The sequence below is a fragment of the Delphinus delphis genome, chromosome 8 (genome assembly GCF_949987515.2).
Source record: "Delphinus delphis chromosome 8, mDelDel1.2, whole genome shotgun sequence".
NCBI classification, from domain to species: Eukaryota; Metazoa; Chordata; class Mammalia; order Artiodactyla; family Delphinidae; genus Delphinus; species Delphinus delphis.
In genome coordinates this window covers 87,299,572-87,318,458 of record NC_082690.1, presented here as the reverse complement: position 1 = coordinate 87,318,458, position 18,887 = coordinate 87,299,572, and the positions used below count along the sequence as shown (strand labels likewise).

The following is an 18,887-nucleotide window of genomic DNA, read 5'->3' as shown; positions in this document are numbered from 1 at the left end:
CCTCAAAGAAGTCAGAGTCAAGTTGCCAGGTTATATTTCCCACAAAGCCTTGAGAAGGCTCTTCTTGACTCTTCTAGTGCTGCCTTTTAGAATAGTTGGAGATACAAAGTATTTTCTCACGAGTTATCAAAATCAACTTCACTTTTCTAATGGTATTTTTGTTATGTGTTAGTCATCATCTGATGATGGAGAAGTATGAGGAAGGTCAATGTCATTGAACTACATCTCTAGAGCTATTCATTTGATGAGGGCAAAAGCTAAATTCATATTTTTCCCTCTCTCTTATAGGTGTCATCCTGGGGGCAGTATGTGGAGGGCTTCTTCGCTTGGCATCTCCTATCCACCCTGATGTGGTTATGTTAATAGCCTTCCCAGGGGATATACTCATGAGGATGCTAAAAATGCTCATTCTGCCTCTAATCATCTCCAGTTTAATCACAGGTAAGACCACCTCTGTGGCACCGGGCCAAAGCGGGTCATACTCCCACTCCAGCTTTTGGATTGACCATAGATTCTCAATTTGGTTGAATCAGTGAATGTGATCATCTGTGTCATTTCACTTCAGAGCCTTGGTTTTTCCTGTCTCTAAAATTGGGATAAGCAACCCTAAAAATAGAGTTTGCCATCTATTGGTTGGTCCATCTGTCTGTCTAGCAACAAAAGATAAAAAGGAAATAGCCGCATGTTAAAAGTGATCATATCTAGTGATTTTAATTTTTAATGTATACTTTTCTCATTTCCCAAATTGTATTTGTTCAGAAACTGACAAATAAAGGTAACAAATAGAAAAAGAAATTTTCTCTTTACTACTTAATTGGGTGTAGAGGGAAGTGGGTATTAAAAATAAATGAAATACTAGATATGAAACCCTTCGAGTTTTTCAGAAGAAAGGTACCCTTAATGTATAGGTCATGTTCACTTGTCTTTTGGCTGAAAGAGCTGTTTTATTTGAAAGAATTTTTTTCCCCTCCCTGGGCTTATACTGGTAGTTTCCTCCTTACCAATTAATATTATTCAAACAAGGTATAAATTGATGAAGTTTAGAGACTAAGCTCTGAGTTAGGGATGAAGAACTGGGCTTTGGTTTATATCTGGGTGCCAACAGGCTGGGTGACCTTGAGAAAGCTGTACCTCTGGACCATCCACCTTATGAAGGTAGTGAAGCTCTGGTAACTCCAAGAGATTCAGATGCTGCAGTCTCATAGCTGGTTGATCAGTGAATCCAGTGAGGGAAAGAGCTAGGACTCAGTGTCAGGAGGATCTTATCATTCAGCCCCAGATTGAGTGAAGCTATGTTTTACTTTAAATGCTCCTTTTTAAACCAGAGCAAATTTGTTCTCCATGCCTGTTTAACAGATTGTACACTGGCCAACCTGGTAAGGAAAGCTCACTTCCGTTGGCCAGAATTAGACTTCAGGTTGTAAGGCGAAACGTGTCACATGTGGGTCAGCTTCATTCAGAGAATTATTAACATCAGTAATAACTTCCTCCCCCACGGCAAAAAAGACTGATCCCCAGAAAGGGTTGCATCTCTCAGTCTAGTAAAAGCAGGAACTGAAACCAGGAAGTAGAAAAACTGAAGAAACTACTGGAAAAAAAACCCAATGAAGGCTGGAGTTTTTGTGACTTGCTTGGAATTTCCGCTAACCATCACAGAAGCTCCTGAAATATAGATGAAGCTCCCACCCATGCTGGGTGTTTTGTGCACCTGTTCTCACATCCCTACTTGAGATCAGAAAATGTGGTGTCCATCAAGTTTCACCTCAGGGGAATGAGAAGGCTGTGCTAGAATCACTTTTCCAGACTTTTGATTTCATGACCAGTAATGTACTCAAAAGACGTTTTGAATACACAGGGCTACCAATCTTTTATTTTCCTAAGCGAGGACATTAAAACCAACAAAAAAACCTAGCATGTACCAGGACCACCACTTCATGAAGAAAGGATATCTTAATATCAAATAATTGGGAAGGACATAATCTCAGAATTAAAAATTGAAGAGAGTATTCAATTTTAACTCACTATTGCAGACTGACAAAAAGTAGTCACCAACCAGTTTATAAACCCTGAACCAGATGTTCTCCGACTCTCCCCAGTTCTCTAGAATCTCAAAAATATCCTTGGAAAATTGAATTGTAAACTGTGGAATTGACCAAATATTCAGGTGAAGAAGCTTTAATTAACCATTAATACGTTTGAGTAATATGAAGCCGAGGGTTGGTTATAGGTATGCAGAGAGGGGCTAGTAACAGGAAAATAATAGAACGAATAATTCTGGATTTCTTTTCCATCCAGGGTTGTCAGGCCTGGATGCTAAAGCCAGTGGCCGCTTAGGCACGAGAGCTATGGTATATTACATGTCCACGACCATCATCGCTGCAGTGCTGGGGGTCATCCTGGTCTTGGCTATCCACCCGGGGAACCCCAAACTCAAGAAGCAGCTGGGGCCTGGGCAGAAGAACGATGAAGTGTCCAGCCTGGATGCCTTTCTGGACCTTATTCGAAATCTCTTCCCTGAAAACCTTGTCCAAGCCTGTTTTCAGCAGGTAACCTAGAGTTCTGATATCCATTGTTCTCCAAACTCCTAAGTTACAAAGGTGGTAACTTAGAGACTGTTTCAACAAATCAGCTCTGGGGGGTAACTTTTTTCATATTTATACTCTGCCTAGGGGTTGTATGGGGTCATCTGGGGCAGGAGTTTAGGATTGGAGTCGTGTTGTCTTTGTTTTCTTAACCTTCCCTTTCTTTTGCAGTCCACTTCATAACATTTAGCTCTGGGGTCCCTCGTCTCCTTTTTTTCTTTGATCTCTTTTTCTTCTCTTTGGTTCTTGTCTCTGTGTCGTCCAAGGGGACATTTTGATCACCCTTGCCCACAACTCTCTAGAGTACTCAGTGGTTCTTGATCTTAGCAGTATAACAAAACCACATGTGGTCCATTTAAAAATGCATGTGCTCTACAGAATCAGAATCTCCAGGGTGGGCCCGGGGACTGGGTATTTGTCAAATTCTGGTAGTAATACATGAGGATTTTGGAAAGTTTATAGATGCACATAAAGTAAAAATTCAAGTCCCCACGTCGCTTCCCTAGAGCTACTCATGTTTCCTCCTATATATTTTCTTTGTCACATACGCGTGTGCATAAAATTTAAAAAAATTCAGCTCTGGTGGTGCTGCATCGTACACACTGCGTTACACCTTGCCTTTTCGTTTAACAGTGTTTTAGCGTCATCTCTCTCTTTCGTTTTTCATTGTCGTGTAGTATTTCTAAAGGATAAATTCTAGAAGCAAAACTGTCCTGCCAAAGAGTTGATATTTTGAATTTGCTGGATGTTGCAAAAATAGCCTTACAAAATTTGTATCGATATATATGTTCCTACCAGCTGCACACAGGCATATCTAGTTTTTAACACACGACTCTTAAAACCAGTTGATTCTGCTGGGTGTGTTACTGACCAGGGTTCTTGGACTCTTTAATCAAGAGAAATTGATAAGAGGCCAGACGAGAAGTTCAGGCAAGGCTTTTTTGGACTTGTGCTGCCGTACAGCGAAAACAAGTAACAGCTTCCCTCGCTCCCTCCCTGGGGGTGGGGGGCAGGGCCGGCAAGCTGGTCCCTTGAATGGGGTGAGGGTGAGGATGGGTCCAGGGCTTAGGCGGGAGGGGTGGCTTGGGTGGCGTGCCCACCCCCTTGGTGGTGCCGTGCGCAGCTTTTGCTTTTGCTCCAGACACCTCAGAAGTGGCAGTTGGTTTTGGGTCTTTTTGTATCTGGTTGTTCATAATTTGCCCCAACTGCGCATGCACGCAGTTATTTTTAGTCCCTTATCGTTTCTTTGTATCCTGCTGTCTGGCCAGGTGCAAGCACTGCAGCAAAGAGTCCCAGATATCCCGGGTCCCAGATCCCAGCCTCTCTCAAGTGGAACCACTGAGTTAGCTGCCCAGGCCCCCCTCACCAGCCTGTTGTCTAGACCTAAGTTTAGGTTCGAATACACCTCAGTTCACATTAACTCTGGTTGGAAGTAAACTAGAATCAAGGAACCTCCTTCAACCATTTCCAGGGAATCACAGAAGAATACATTGAGGAAACAGGTCGCAGAGAAGAAAAGTCTGCATTCCCAGCTGCCCCCAAAGTGCCATTGCCCATCACTGCTGAGCCCAGTTGACTCTGGATAAATCTGGAATATGGTCTCTGATTTCCAATACCACTTCAGAGGCACTTGTAGCAAGGAGCTGTATTAAAGGAAACATTCCAGGCAGGGGAAGTTGGGTGGGGAGTGAGTAGAAACAGGCTAGGGAAGGGGTGCTTACCGGTACCCTCTCTGTGCAATGTGCCCGGCCCTCAGCCAGCCTGCTTAGAAAGGTGAGTTTGCTTTGCTCTGGGGTGATAGGCGCAACCGGGTGCCAAGTCTATTCTTAACGTTTTGGAAAGAGCGCCCTGGAGCTGTAGCAGCTGGAGGCTGAGCTGGCAGGAGTCTGGGGGTAGGGGTAGCATCGGAAGGACGGGGAGGGACAGGTTTGGGCCCCCCTTCTGTGCCCCATCACGCCCACGCTGCATGCAGGAAGGAGTCCCTTTCGTCTGAGTCAGTGAGGCAGAAGCGAGAAGCAGGCAGCACTCAGAGCTGTTGCTCTGGGCTGCGGTGAATTCCTGTGGTGTCAGCCATGCTTGTGCTCCCTGACCTGTCTGGTCGATGGGCAATCTCTAGTGTTCCCCAGGGCAAGGGGCACTGGGGGACACTAGAATAGAGGACCACGCCGTTCCCTGCCTCAGCCCTGCCCTGGACCCACCCCTCCACTGACAAAATTCATCTGAGGAGTGAGCCCTTAGTCCTCCAGCTAGAAGCCCAAGGACATGGTCCTTTGGGTTAGGACACTCAGAGAAATAATCATGTGGAATATGTGACCGCAGGGTGAGGGAGGGTGCAGCTTCCTTAAGCCAGACTCCTGGCAGCCCAGAGGAAAGGAAGCTTAAACTAGGTGCAGTCGGCAGGCTTAGGAGGGCCTTGAAGAGGGTTGGAGGAAAGGGAACTCTTTGACGGTGACATGGAATTACCAGAGAGAAAGGGTGCTGGGTGGTGCCTTCCGTGCCCTTGGGGTACAGCTGGGAGTGGTTTCAAATAACCTCTCTTGGGTGGAGGGAGCTTCAGGACCAGAGTTAGACACAGAGACATAAAGAGAAAGGCGTGCTGTCTCCAGTGCAGAGGCTCCCCCCCCAAGGTGGCAGGACCTGTGTCTCTGAGAGCAGGGAGGCCTCCTGTTCACTGCTCCGGGCTGACTCTGAACCATGGTGAGGTTTCCAAGGTGGCAACGGGCTGTCAGGTGTGGCCTGACCACATTCATCAGGCCCAGTGAGAGTGACCACATGGGGTCCTTTCTTCCGGGGAATTCACTGAACTGGGTTTGCTCCTTTGGCCGATATTTGGGTGCACAGGACGCCACAGAGAATGAACCAGGCGGGCTCCCTGCTCAGTGGAGCTGACTTACATTCAGGGACTGCGGGGAGATAGACCAGAACAAATGTCAGGTAAACGCACAAGGTACTTAAAAATTAAGGTAAGTGCACTCTGAGAGCTGGAGCAGGCTGATGGGCTAGTAACTGGGGGAGACGTCTGAGCTGAGATGATAAGGGGTCAGAATGAGCCAGCCCGGGGCTTCCCTGGAGGCACAGTGGTTAAGAATCCACCTGTCAATGCAGGGGACACGGGCTCAAGCCCTGGTCTGGGAAGATCCCACATGCCGCGGAGCAACTAAGCCCGTGCGCGACAACTACTGAGCCTGCGCTCTAGAGCCCGTGAGACACAACTACCGAGCCCACGTGCTGCAACTACCGAAGCCCGTGCACCTAGAGCCCGTGCTCTGCAACAAGAGAAGCCACCGCAACGAGACGCCCGCGCACCGCAACGAAGAGCAGCCCCCGCTCTCCAGCAACTAGAGAAAGCTGGTGCGCAGCAACGAAGACCCAAACGCAGCCAAAAATAAATAAATAAGTTTATTAAAAAAAAAAAAGAGTGATCCAGCCTGAGGAGAACTGGGGGAAGAGCCCGCTAAGCAGGGGCAGAGGCTCATGGAGGTTGGCAAGCACTTGGTGAGAAGAGAAGCAAGGCTGCTGCTTGGGGAGTGGAGTGGGTGCAGGCGGACCTGGCAGGCCAGGGTCAAACTCTGGTTCTTATTCTAAGAGTTTAGGCAAGGAGATGACTGTTTTTCTATTTCTATTTTATTTATTTATTTTTGCGGTACGCGGGCCTCTTACTGTTGTGGCCTCTCCTGTTGCGGAGCACAGGCTCCGGACGCACAGGCTCAGCGGCCATGGCTCATGGGCCCAGCCGCTCCGCGGCATGTGGGATCTTCCCGGACCGGGGCACGAACCCGTGTCCCCTGCATCGGCAGGTGGACTCTCAACCACTGCGCCACCAGGGAAGCCCTGTTTTTCTATTTTTAAAAAATCAACCTGGTAGCTCTGGATATAGACAGAGCTCCAGGTAGCTACTTACCTGGGGATCGCAGGTAGCCAGGAAGAGGAGATGAGTCAGTGAGCAGGCTTTTGCAGGTTTTAAGGTGAGAGACCCTGGTGGCTGGGACTGGAGTTGGCAGCCAGCTGGGGTTCTTCAACCCAAACAGGCTTGAACTGAGAACTCAGAGAACCCGGCCTGTCGTCCAACCTTCAACTCAGCCGCTGAGCCGTGCTCTCTGGAAGCTAGATTTTGGAGCTGAACATAACTCATTTTGAATGCTGCTTCAGTAAACTACTAGCTGTCTGTCCTGGGGTTAGTTACTCAGCCCTGTGAGCCTTGAGGGGCTCCTGTTGACACAAGAAGTAATAGTTGTCAAAGGTGGAGCAGCTGGCCGCCCCCCTGATCCTGGAAGCACCATTTATTCAGGCCCATGGCCGTTACTCCTTTGAACTTGAACTTTGGCTTCTTTAGCCTTCTCAGGATAGGCCTACAGTTGGCTCTGATCCCCACTTTGTCCCCAGGAGGGTGACTCTGTTGTTCATGGAAGCTTCCCTTCAGATCCTTCCTGCGTTCTCTCTTTGTGCCAGCGTTGCCCAGACCAAGGGGACCAATGAACTGCCCGTTCCCATTCAGCTGGGGCTGCCCTTCTCCCTGCACAAGTGCCTTGCCTCAGGGAATGCTATGCTTCCCTCTCTCCCAGTTAGGAGAACTGGTCAGGTCAGCCTTACTTACTCTCGGGCCCAGCTGCTGTACGGTTGGGTCCATAGAGTTTATCAGGCAGCACAGGTGGTGAAAGACCTCAGCGGTGGTCAGTGCATCTGAGTTGAGGTCCCAGTTCTCCCAATAATTCTACGACGTCTGATGAGCCACTTGACTTCTCCATGCCCCCTCTTCTGTATCTATTCAGGCTTCAGCCATCTGTCACCGACTGCGTGCCGGCACTGACGTTCTAGGATTCTGCATGACTTCTGTTTTAATGCCCCTGGAGGTAGTGTTTCTCGGGGCTTAGACATGAGTTTTCACAGCATGCAGGGTGCCTGGCACCTTTAAAAATAGGGTGGCCGCCCCAGATGTCGAGGAGTAGCGTGAGAGCTTCTTAGGGAGCCGTTTGCACAGGGATGCTTGGGGAACATTGAGCAAGGCTTGGCACCACCGCCCCGAAGGAGTGGGTGTCTTCCCACCTTACCTATGGCATATGAGCCAGTGACCCTGCCTTGGGGGCTGCTGGCAGCTGGCACATCTGGCAGCTACATGGAGCTTCCCAGCAGAGCCAGGCTCTGGGAGGAGCCTCAGTGAGAGTGGGCCTGTGAAGATTCCGTGCGACAGGAACCAGGCAGGGAGAAGGAAATCACCTGGATCATGAGGTGCTGATCTGACTTCCAACAAGACCCCTGCCCTCCTGTTCGTGACCAGATCCAGGACCCTCCACAGGGGCTGGCAGGGCATCCAGCTGGGTCTCACATTTGCTACTATCTCCATGGGAATGAAACAAGCAGACAGGCATCCCTCAACTTGAAGCTTGGGTCCCATTACCAATCACACTGCTTATAGTAGTTACAAAACAATGTTATAAATCCTGTCATTATCGTGGGGTGAGGACAGTCGTCTCCCACTGCATTTGTGCCATGAAGCGTCACTCTGTCAAGCACAAACATATAAAATATTCCCCGATTTCATAACCTTGTTTGGCCATTTCTTAATTATAATATTTTTGACGTATTGGGAATTCAAACATTTATGTAAGCGGCCAGGCTTTTGGTGACCTTTTACACCAAACCTCTCATCTTTATGGTTTTTTTTCCCCACTCCATTAGATTCAAACAGTGACAAAGAAAGTCCTGGTGGCCACTCCATCAGACGAGGACAGCAATGCCACCAATGCTGTCCTCTCGCTGTTGAATGAGACTGTGACTGAGCCGCCTGAGGAGACGCAGGTGGTTATCAAGAAGGGCCTGGAGTTCAAGGACGGCATGAATGTCTTAGGTAGGCACACTGGGCTTCATCTCCTTGGGGGAGGTGCCTCTGCCGGGGCCACGTGGCCAGCTTTCCCTGCAGGTCAGCACCTAGGCATCCTGGCTTCCTTCTCAGAAAGCCGATCGCCCTGCTGTCCTGTAGGTGGAGCAAGAGGCTGTCTCTGGGGAGCGAATTCGAGGGTCACTGGGACTGAAAACTGAGAGGGGAGGGGCGAGGGAGACGGCAGGAGCAACAGCACGTGGGGACGTGGCAGCTGGACTGGGGTATGGGCGAAGCGAGGGGACTGACGTTCACAGGGCACTTGCCCCCACTTTCTGCGTGGTGTTGGCAAGTCACTCTCTCTGACTCTCCATTTCATGAAGTTACACGTCCAATCCTTTCATTTCCTAAGCGTTTCTTTTTGAGGCGCCCTTGTGTCTGTCCCAGGACTATGCTAGGCATGGGGGCTGTCCCTCCCCAGCCCTCACAGTCTGTAAACAAATGCAGTGCTATCAGGAGCGAACGTGTTGGCGCTGGTGCCAGAACGAGCTTGTCAAAAGGAGACTGTCTGGCTTAACTTTCTGGGATTTCAGTGAGCTTGGAACCTTCTGAGAGTGTCATCCCAGGGGTTCTCTGGCTCTGACGTTAGACTGGTTTGTATCCAGTTTGGATCCCTTATGGACCACTCACCGGTTATCTAATCGTGGGCTGCCTCCTCCACTTCTCAAGATTCATCTGTAAAGCGGGCATGGGGTTGGCATTTCTCCTGTAGATCGTTGTGAGGATTCAATGAGATTGCGCACGTAGGCACGATGGTATGCGCCATATGCTTTATCTTGTGAGCCGCTGTCATCATTAATGGCCGGGGGTGGAGTGCTAAGCGTCTCGGTAGAAAACACCCCACAGGGGATAGAGACCCCCCATTGTGTGGGTGACTCCAGTTTGCTCACTTTACTCCCCATCCACCCTCCGGGTTCACTCCCCCACCCATAAGAACCCCCATCCACTGTTAGAATGGTGTCCCAAGACAAGACATTTGGTCATAAGCTGGGAGAAATGGGAAATCTATGTGGAAGAAGTATGTTGATCCATGCAAGCGAGATTTCTAAGGATTTGAATGAGAGCTGTTTAGAAAAGGTTGAGCTCACTTTACCATCTAGGAGATCAAATGCCCTTGTCTCTTGATAGGGGCATCCGATAAAATACAGGGTGCCCAGTTTCATGTGAATTTCAGATAAACAACAAATAATTTTCAAGTGTTAAGTATGTCCCAAATATTGCATGGGATATACTTGTACTAAAAAATGTTTTTCATTGTTTTTCTGAAATTCAGATTTTAGCTGGGAGTCCTTTTTGTTTGTTCTAAATTTGGTAACCGTTCTCCTTACTTATCCAGAATGGTGGAGAAACAGAGGCGGAGGGAGAAGGATTGCCTGACCAGTGAAAAGTGTCTTTTTCTTTGACCTGGCAGGAAGCAGAGAGTGAGGGAAGAGATAAGCTGACCGGGTTGCCAGGCAACAGAAGATCAATAAACATTGCTGATAACCAGTGAGAGGCGAGAGGAGGAAGGAGTGAGGAGAAGATAGGAGAGTTCCTCTGAAAAGGAGGGTTTGCAGATATCCTCAGCATCCAACCCTGAGTGGCTCTTCTCTCCCACTGTCCACATATCTGTGACCCTTTCAGACATTCCCAAATCACCTTGCCCCACAAACCCAAAGTGGCCCCACTATTTTCTACTGTGGCCATGAGTAATGGGGCCAGTGCTTTGGGGTGAATCATTCAGAAGACTTTTGTGGTCATTTCCAGAGTTCTGGTGGATTCTGGGAAGTCACATGACCTTTGGCTGTACCAGGGAGTTTCAACACAATTCAGGACTCTCTCAACCCCAGTGACCAAGTCTAAGAGGGCTTTGTTCAAATGAAACACCCCTGTTCCAGCGACTTCAATGAGGCAGTGTTTACAGAGGGAAATGCACAAGCTGGCTGTGGGTTTCCAAGTGCAAATTGAAGCTCTGGAAAGCTAAGGGAAGTTAGATTGTTGAGAAACTTCCCATTTACAAATCATGGCTGAAATAAGGTTCTTTCCATTGTCTTCCAAGGGCAGAGATGGTGGCCTTTTTTTTTTTTTTTTTTTGGTTTTGGTTTGTTTTTTGGCTTTGGAAAGTCCCAAGGATCAAGCATTGCAAGAGTGAAGATAAAAATCCTGGCTCTGGCCCCCCACTTCTTTAAAGACTCATTTCTTTACCCCCAAAACCTCCAGACTGCTCCGGGCTCTACTTCAATCCCAACCACTTAAATCAACTCCTGTGTGAGACAGCTCCTTTCAACATCTCTCTCTTACACTCATAGAGATGGCCCGTTTCTGGTGACCCTGCCAGGGAAGCTATTTTATTCTAGTTCTTGGGGACCTTGAGACCTTGAACATTTTCTCTTAAAATTTCCAAATGGAATTAGCCAAGTGATACTAGCTATTCTCAGCCAGAATGTTCACCACACACCTAGCAAACTCCTCTCCATGGGCTTGACGAGAGCCTGAATTTGATTTCCTCCATTACCACAGAACTAGGTCACTCTCTTCTGTCACTCTGATTCTAGGTCATGCTAATTCTCATTAAGCCTTTGTGTTTATGGCCAATAACTCACTTATAAGTCACTAGTTAAGCTTTCTGGCCAAGAGCTAAAAAGGGGAAATATTAACTCCCGAGGATTAACAATTTCAGTACAAGTGCTAGGTTTTTTTTGCTGAGGGGAGCAAAGGGTAGTTGAACAGTCTGGGTTGACGTGTGCTTGGTGTGGGAGGTGAGTGGTTTCGGTGACTAGAGAAAAGGTAAAAGCAGAGGTTTAGAAAGAATTTTCCCCTAAGAGAATCATATTATAATGCTATCATTTACTTTGATACAGCTCAAGACTGCAGGCATAAAAGGACGGACGCAATAGGAAATTGGATGGAATAGGGAGGGACCGGAAATGAAGTCTGCCAAACTGGGACAGGGTAGGTGTAAGGAGAGGAGGGAGAGAGAGGGAAGAGTGGATGGCCCGTACTGCAGGTCAGAGAAAAAGTCAGATGGGCAAGCAAGGGACTGTTGCCAAGGGGACAATGACATTGATTTATAGTCCATGCAAGCCTTCAGCGTTGGAGCCCCAAGATTGGCAATAACAGATTGGGAGCTGGGGGGCGCATGACGACTGGTTATCAGAAATCCAGAGAGCCTTCAGGCAGTAACAGGGACATCCGTTAGCCATGTAGTGTGCCCCAGTCCCTGGGAGGGTCTGGGTGAGACTCCAGGGTGAGAGGCTGAGGAAGAGGGGTGGGACAGAGTGGAGCCAGAGAAACTATTCTGGGGAGAGAGAAGCCAGGTCTTGCCTAGGAGGAGCTACCGTATCAGGCAGGTTCCCTGGACAGATACTCAGGGAATGAGGTAAAAGGTAACATAGAAATAAGACCCAAGGTTGGCTGTTGGGCTTGGTCCAGGACCTAGTGCAATTTGATGCCAGCATCAAGACCTGGGGACAGGGTTCCTCAAATCCTGCTGGCCTGGGATTAGATTGAGCCTGGGGGCTGGGGGGAGGGGGGCTGCATTTAGATGGAAGTCAAGGGATATCAAGTGAAGGGAGAAGAGGGCCAAGGGGCTAGGAAGTAACAAAGACTATGTTCTCACTTTATGATCCTGAAAAAAAAAACCACAATAAAAAAGAAAGCATTCTAACCATTTTGACCATGGAAACAATGATGATGAATTAATAAATAACAGGTTAAATCCAAACAAATTGGGTCATTTGGGGTTCCCCAACTGTTTTGGATTTTTCATTGCTTTCCCTTGGATTTTTCGAGATTCTTCCTCCTTCTCCAATTAGGCACACAGCAACAGGAAAAATATTTTATGTTTAGGATTTTCCTAGAGTGAAACACACCAGCCACGCATGAACTTGGGATAACACCAAACTAATACAGACATAACCCTGGCAGAGACTGAATTGGCTAATTGGTCTCTGCTATTCTAATATTGGCTCCAAAGTTTGCATGATAATCCCCAAGTCCCAACAAGGCTTCCTTCTTTAATCTGTGTACTAATGGAATCTGCTTCCACATGATTTCGTAAGTGAGGAGGAGAGAGAAGAGAGTACTTTTCAGTTTGGAATGAAAATGAATTCCTTTTCTGCAAGGAACTAACCTGCTTACAGTTCAACTTGCTTGTTATGGAAAGTATTCAGGAAAGCCATAATCATCCAGGGGAGAAGTGTGAAACAAATGCTTTTGTCTTTTAATGCCTAATTCATAGGGTAACAGGTGGTAAGAATGTGGCTCCACACACGGGGGATAGTAACGAACAAGGGAGAAGAAACACATACTTGGTAATTTGTCCTTCTGTGTCCTGTGATTCACCCAACAGGTCTGATAGGGTTTTTCATTGCTTTTGGCATTGCCATGGGGAAGATGGGCGAGCAGGCCAAGCTGATGGTGGAATTCTTCAACATTTTGAATGAGATTGTAATGAAGCTAGTGATCATGATCATGTGGTAAGTGGGCTTGTTCTTACTTCACGGTGGTGGCGTGTGAGATGGCCTTGGGGTCGCCAGAGGACACTGGAGCCCTCCCAGCAGGAAAGAGTGGGCAGGCGTGAACCAAGCAAAGGGCTCTCCAGAAAGACTTTGAGAAAGGGATGCAAATCTCTTTTTTGGAGCTTTCACTAGAAACTGGGCTGGAAAACTATAGCCTGTGGGCCAAATCTTATCTGCCGTTTGTTTTGTATGGCCCGTGAATTAAGAATGGGTTTTATGTTTTTATTTGACTGAAAAAAAAAATCAAAAGAGAAGTAATATTCCACCACACGTGAAAATTATGTGAAATTCACATCCAGTGCCCATAAATAGTTTTGTTGGAACCCAACCATACCTATTTGTTCATGTATTGTCAAGGGTTACTTTTGTGCAAAAAGACAGAGTTGAGTAGCTGTGACCAAGACTGCGTAGCCTGTAAAACCTAAAATATTTAGTACTTGGCCCCTTACATAAAAAGGGATGGCCCCTTCCATCCCTGCCCTGGAAGAAAAGACGTTAAAAAAAAAAAAAAGAAAGAAAGAAAGGACAGAAAAGCTGAAAAAACCAATTAGTAATCCTGAAGGTGAGCGGTATCAGGATACACTACACCAAGACAGGGCCAAGATCTCAGGGATAGGGCATGACCCAGGGTGTCTGGGAGAACCATTGCGCCAGTATTCTGGTGTCCAAAAGCAATGCACCTTAGACCTGGGTTACTCGTGACTCATATAAAAAGAAAAGGCAGTTCTCAGGCCGTGCAAGAAAAAGTGAAATCACAAAAGGTTAGAATTGTAAGTGCTCTTGGAAATCTGGTCCCACTCTCTGGTTTCACAGCAGAGAAAACTGGTCCAGAGACACTAAATCCTGATTCTTTAACATCATCGTGACCACCATCATCATAAAAACTATCTTTTATTGATTTCCTCTTATCTGCCAAGAGCCATGAGAGTGCTTCATACCTATCAAATGTAATCCCCACAACCCTGCAAAGATGGTGTTATGGTCCCCATGGGACAGAAAAGGCAACTGAGGCTCACTGAGGTGAGTTAACTTGCTTAAGAGTGTAGCGCTAGGGAGAGGAAGAGCTGGGGTTTATGCTGATATCAAAACCTTTGATATGTAAGCGGGTGGGGTTTTTTTGTTGTTGTTTGAATCATGTAAGCAATATTGTCTCCACTTCATTTCATGTGTGTTTATGGTCAGTGGTTCTGAAGTATAGGGACGCCCAGAGCACAGGTGTTCTCTCCTTCACCAAGGAAATTGTGTCACCTCCAGTCACTGGAAACTTCTCGTGTCCGGTATCTCTCAGACAGAAAGATTTTTACATACGTTCATTTCAGACCCCTATGACGGTCCCGTATGCCTGCCTAGAAATAAGGCCAAACCACATGTGTGCTCTATTTGCCCCAGGAATTCCGCATTACAGATTCCCTGTGCTCCCCACCAGCCTCCCCACTTCGCCTCTGGTCCTCCTCCGATTCCACGTGTCTTCCCCTGAAATTCCACCTGCGTTCTCTCTTCTTCCTTTCCTTGACCCTTCCTCCCAACTTACAAGGGCACAATCTGTTCTCTTGTATTTTGTCTCCAAACATGATGAGGTGCCGGTAGTAAATTCTTATTGAAACTTGAGGAGCGAGGGGCTCGCTGAAGGCCCCAGGGTCCTAGATCACGAAGATGTTTCCCGTGATTTCACGAACCGTATTTAATAGGTCAGGCTGGTGTTGGTCATTGCTTTCTTGTACTTTAGAAACATGGAAAGGATGCTAGTGCCGTAGTGTGTTCTTTTCGATTATTGTACTGATTCTTCAACTTCCCAGTCAATGCTAGATTTCTGAATATTTCTTTTGTGTGAAGATTTCAAGTCACACACGAGGTCATGCTGTAAAAATATTTTTAAATCCATTCTGAGCTTGCTGAGAGATTAATAAATGGTAATACATGAAGCAGAATAGGCCTCTTGGTTTTAAACCTTAGGATCTGCCTTCATTTCCTGAAATTCCTAGCCGAGTGAGCACCCTAGCTCTAGATAGGCAGTCCATTTTTCTGTCTAATGACGCCAGCGATGTGGGTAATGTATGAAGATTCCTTCCTTTATCCATACCACTGTCATTTCCACTGAGCCCTTGGAGCAGAGGGAATCTTCTAGGAAATCAGATGAGTCATGGGATAAAGTGTAGCCTCCCTTCTCTGCAGGGATGGAGTGGGTGTGGATCGAGAAGTTTCCTCTTCATGAAACCAAATCTCCTAAAGATTTAGCATCATATCCCAAGAGATGAAGAGCAATTGTGAGTCAGGAATAAGACCCATGGAACAGTTTCTGACAGCTGTTGGGTTACCTCATCTAGGCTAACAGTCCGGAGGATGTAATATGACGTGAGATGCCAATCCTACACATTTCTTTCATTCCTTAGCTGCCTCATCAACAAGTGAAAACGATGTGTGTGAGAAGGTTCTGGATAAAACAACCAACCACTCCTTAACTGACACCCTCAAAGCTTAAATCATCAGAGTTCTTTCATAGTCTTCTCTACGTGGTAGTAAGAAGGGTAGTAATAGCAAAATGCATCTTTGAGGAGATTACTATTATTCTAACAATAATTATTATAAGATTATAACAGAATTATTAAATTCTTGCTATATGCTCAATACTTTTTCAATTACTGTCCTGTACCTATTATCGAGAAGATAATAATATTATAATTATTATTAAATCACAACTAAGATTTACCAGATTCCTGCTGTATGCTTAATACTATTCCAATACTTTACATGCATTGACTCATTTATTTTTCACAATAATACCTAGCAAAAATAGGTACTTTGGTGAGCCCTATTTTCCAGAGGAGAAAACTAAGCACAGAGATTAACTCATTGCACAGCCTAAGTAATTGGAATTATAGAGAAGCATTACCTTAATCAACTTCCATCTGACCTCAGACTGGATTGAACCCAGGATCCTCCTCTTACTAGCTGTGTGACTTTAGGTAAGTTAGAAACACTCTAAACCCCTCATCCTGATCTGTGAAATGGATTGATCATAGAATCCATATCATAGGGCTGCTGTGAGAATTAAGTGAAATTGTGACCAATAGTTATGGAGCATTTCCTATGTGCCAGGACCTGTCTGAGCATTTTGTATGAACTAGCATTATTATTGTTGTTACACTGTAATTACCATTATTATCAATTCAATCTGTAACCCTTTGCTTCTCTGTATTTGTGAATTCCTTAAGAATCCCGCAAAGCCCTCTGTTTTTGTTTTTGTTTTTTTTGCGGTACGTGGGCCTCTCACTGCTGTGGCCTCCCCCGTTATGGAGCACAGGCTCCGGATGCGCAGGCCCAGCAGCCACAGCTCACGGGCCCAGCCGCTCCGCGGCATGTGGGATCTTCCCGGACCGGGGCACGAACCCGTGTCCCCTGCATCGGCAGGCGGACTCCCAACCACCGTGCCACCAGGGAAGCCCCCGCAAAGCCCTCTGAATCACCAAAAAATAAGAAAAACCTTCATTTCGGTGTGATTTTCATATCCTCATTTTTTCACAAAGTACTTTAAAACATGTTTTTCAAAATTTGCAAAACTTAAATAGAAAGTAAAACTTTTCATAATCTCACCAACATAGAAACATAAAGTGAGAAGTGAAATCTCTGCTCACTCTTTCAATTCTCCCTCCCAGTTAACCCACCACCACCACCATCCATCCATCCACCAGTCCACCCATCCATCCATTCATTCCTTCACTTCCTAAATACTTTTGAGCACCTCTGCCATGCTGACAACAATTTTAGGCACTGGTGATATAATGGAGCCTGGAGGCTCCATGAACTGACTTTCACTCTATCCTGATGAAAAGTTCTAATCCTCATATGGTAACTCCCAGCAAAAGTCACTCCTTGGATAGCCAGAATCTTTCCCTAAGTGGACTGGGAATACGGAGATTTGTGTTACTTCCTTACCCTGAGTACCGAGAGCACCTTAGGTAACTCTTGGAATGTATGTTTAAGTCTTTATTTTTTTTATTTTTATTTTTTTTTGCGGTACACGGGCCTCTCACTCTTGTGGCCTCTCCCGTTGCGGAGCACAGGTTCCGGACGCGCAGGCTCAGCGGCCATGGCTCACGGGCCCAGCTGCTCCGCGGCATGTGGCATCTTCCCGGACCGGGGCACAAACCCATGTCCCCTGCATCAGCAGGTGGACTCTCAACCACTGCGCCACCAGGAAAGCCCATGTTTAAGTCTTTATTGACAGACTTCCAACTCTAAGTTCTCTCGAAATCTGTCCCAAACTGGCAGAGTGGTGTTGCTGTTGGCAACATGTGGGACAGAACCAGAGTGGCTTTATGGCAGGACTGAGAAAGTCCCTCCACTTACCTCCACTCCAGGTGTCTGGCCCACCATCTGTCCTATGCCTGAAAGTCCCAAATTTATCACTTTAGTGGGTTAAAACCAAAGGCCTTGAATAAGATGCAGCTAAATAAAGTAAATGGTTTCCAAAGACTAACCAAGGACTATCTGTATTTCATCAGCTGCAGATCAGATTTTATTCCTGGAAACATTGATTTATTTGGAAACATTGATTTCCAAACGCATCAGAATTACCCAGGAACTTGTTTGAAATATAAATGTCCCAAGGCCAGCTCCAGGAAATTCTAACTTGATAGGTATGTGGTAGGTCCAGGGGATCCATGTTGTTTCAGGCAGGCCAGGTAATTCTGAGGCAGAGTCTATGGACGCACTGACTGAGTTCAGGGTATGTTAGTGCTGTGGACGAGTCTGTTTGTGGAGTAGAGAGCAGACCTGAGGGGGCATCTTGGCTGGAACCTTAGGATGACAAGGACTGAGGCGCAAAGTGGGCAGAGGCAAGAATGGGTGATGCAACAGTAAGAAAAAGATGCCACAGGCCAGTCCTGGATGAATCAGTGGCTTTGAAAATGAAGCCCAGAGCTGAGGATATAGCCAGTCTCAGGGCAGCAAGGGAGCCATTCCCTCTCCCAGCTCTGTAGTTATGTCCTTCTAACTTAGAAACTGGTCCAACAATTACTGGCCATCACTTGGCTTCAGAACACTCAAGGGAGCTCTCAGCCTCTTTATGCACTTTAGTTTATGGCTTTGTTTGCTTCATCTCAGAAACTTTAAATGGTGACTTTGAGCCCTGAACATTTGCCTTTTCTTTTCCATTGAGTATATTTTCAACAAGGTAATTCGTTCATATGGAAACCCAGGAACTCAGAAGCTCCAGCTCCTGAGTGGAGGCTTAAGCTACCTGCTTTGAAAACAGGTGCAGGGAAGTCATGACCCTAAAAAACATCATAGAACAAAGTCTCTTTCCCTGTCCTAATTAAGGCTCATTCTAGCTCCAGAGACCAAAGTGTTTGGGTTAACTAGGGCCCCTGCTTGCCATATTTATTTACCCTAACACTCTACCTTCCGGCCTTTGAATGACACTGTCCGTTGATAGTGGGGACTCAGGTTTCTCCCAGTGAGCTGAGTGCTCTGGAGATAACCTGTCACCTCTCTTTAACATTGGGCTCCGGCAGATGTGTCCTCCAGGGGTCTCTATAGCTGGTCTTGCTTGGCAAAGAGCCTTGAACACATTTTCTCTCCATTCTACAAATCGCTTGTCCTAGAAGAGCAGGAAAATTGAATGGCACCCAAAACAGCTCGTATTTGCGTTTTTCTGGACATCTTTAAGGGGCGACTGGTGCTTGGGAAAGAATTAGTCTCCTGCTTTATGAAGCTGGATGCTTGTTGGTTTTATCAGAAAGTGCATTCTGCTTAGTTGTCTACAATCGCAGGGAACACAGAGCTAGCCCCTGAGACCACCCGACGGATCTATGAGATGTTGTGACTATGGGCACTGCAAGATAATATAAAATGGTGGGAAAGCCGAAGGTTTAATGACTTGACTCCCTAATTCCCGGGAAAGCAGCCCTCAAACATCGCCAGGCTTCACCT

General features: G+C 46.6%; 1 protein-coding gene across 6 annotated transcripts in view; it reads left to right on the top strand.

The window, feature by feature from the left end:
* Positions 1 to 18,887, top strand: part of SLC1A2 (solute carrier family 1 member 2) — a 150,333-nt gene that overhangs the window by 93,085 nt on the left and 38,361 nt on the right. For all 6 annotated transcript variants that reach the window (XM_060018714.1, XM_060018715.1, XM_060018711.1 and 3 more), the window contains 4 exons: positions 289 to 441; positions 2,296 to 2,546; positions 8,259 to 8,427; positions 12,788 to 12,914. In XM_060018714.1, the coding sequence (XP_059874697.1) occupies positions 289 to 441; positions 2,296 to 2,546; positions 8,259 to 8,427; positions 12,788 to 12,914 (700 nt within the window). The remainder of the gene's footprint in view (positions 1 to 288; positions 442 to 2,295; positions 2,547 to 8,258; positions 8,428 to 12,787; positions 12,915 to 18,887) is intronic.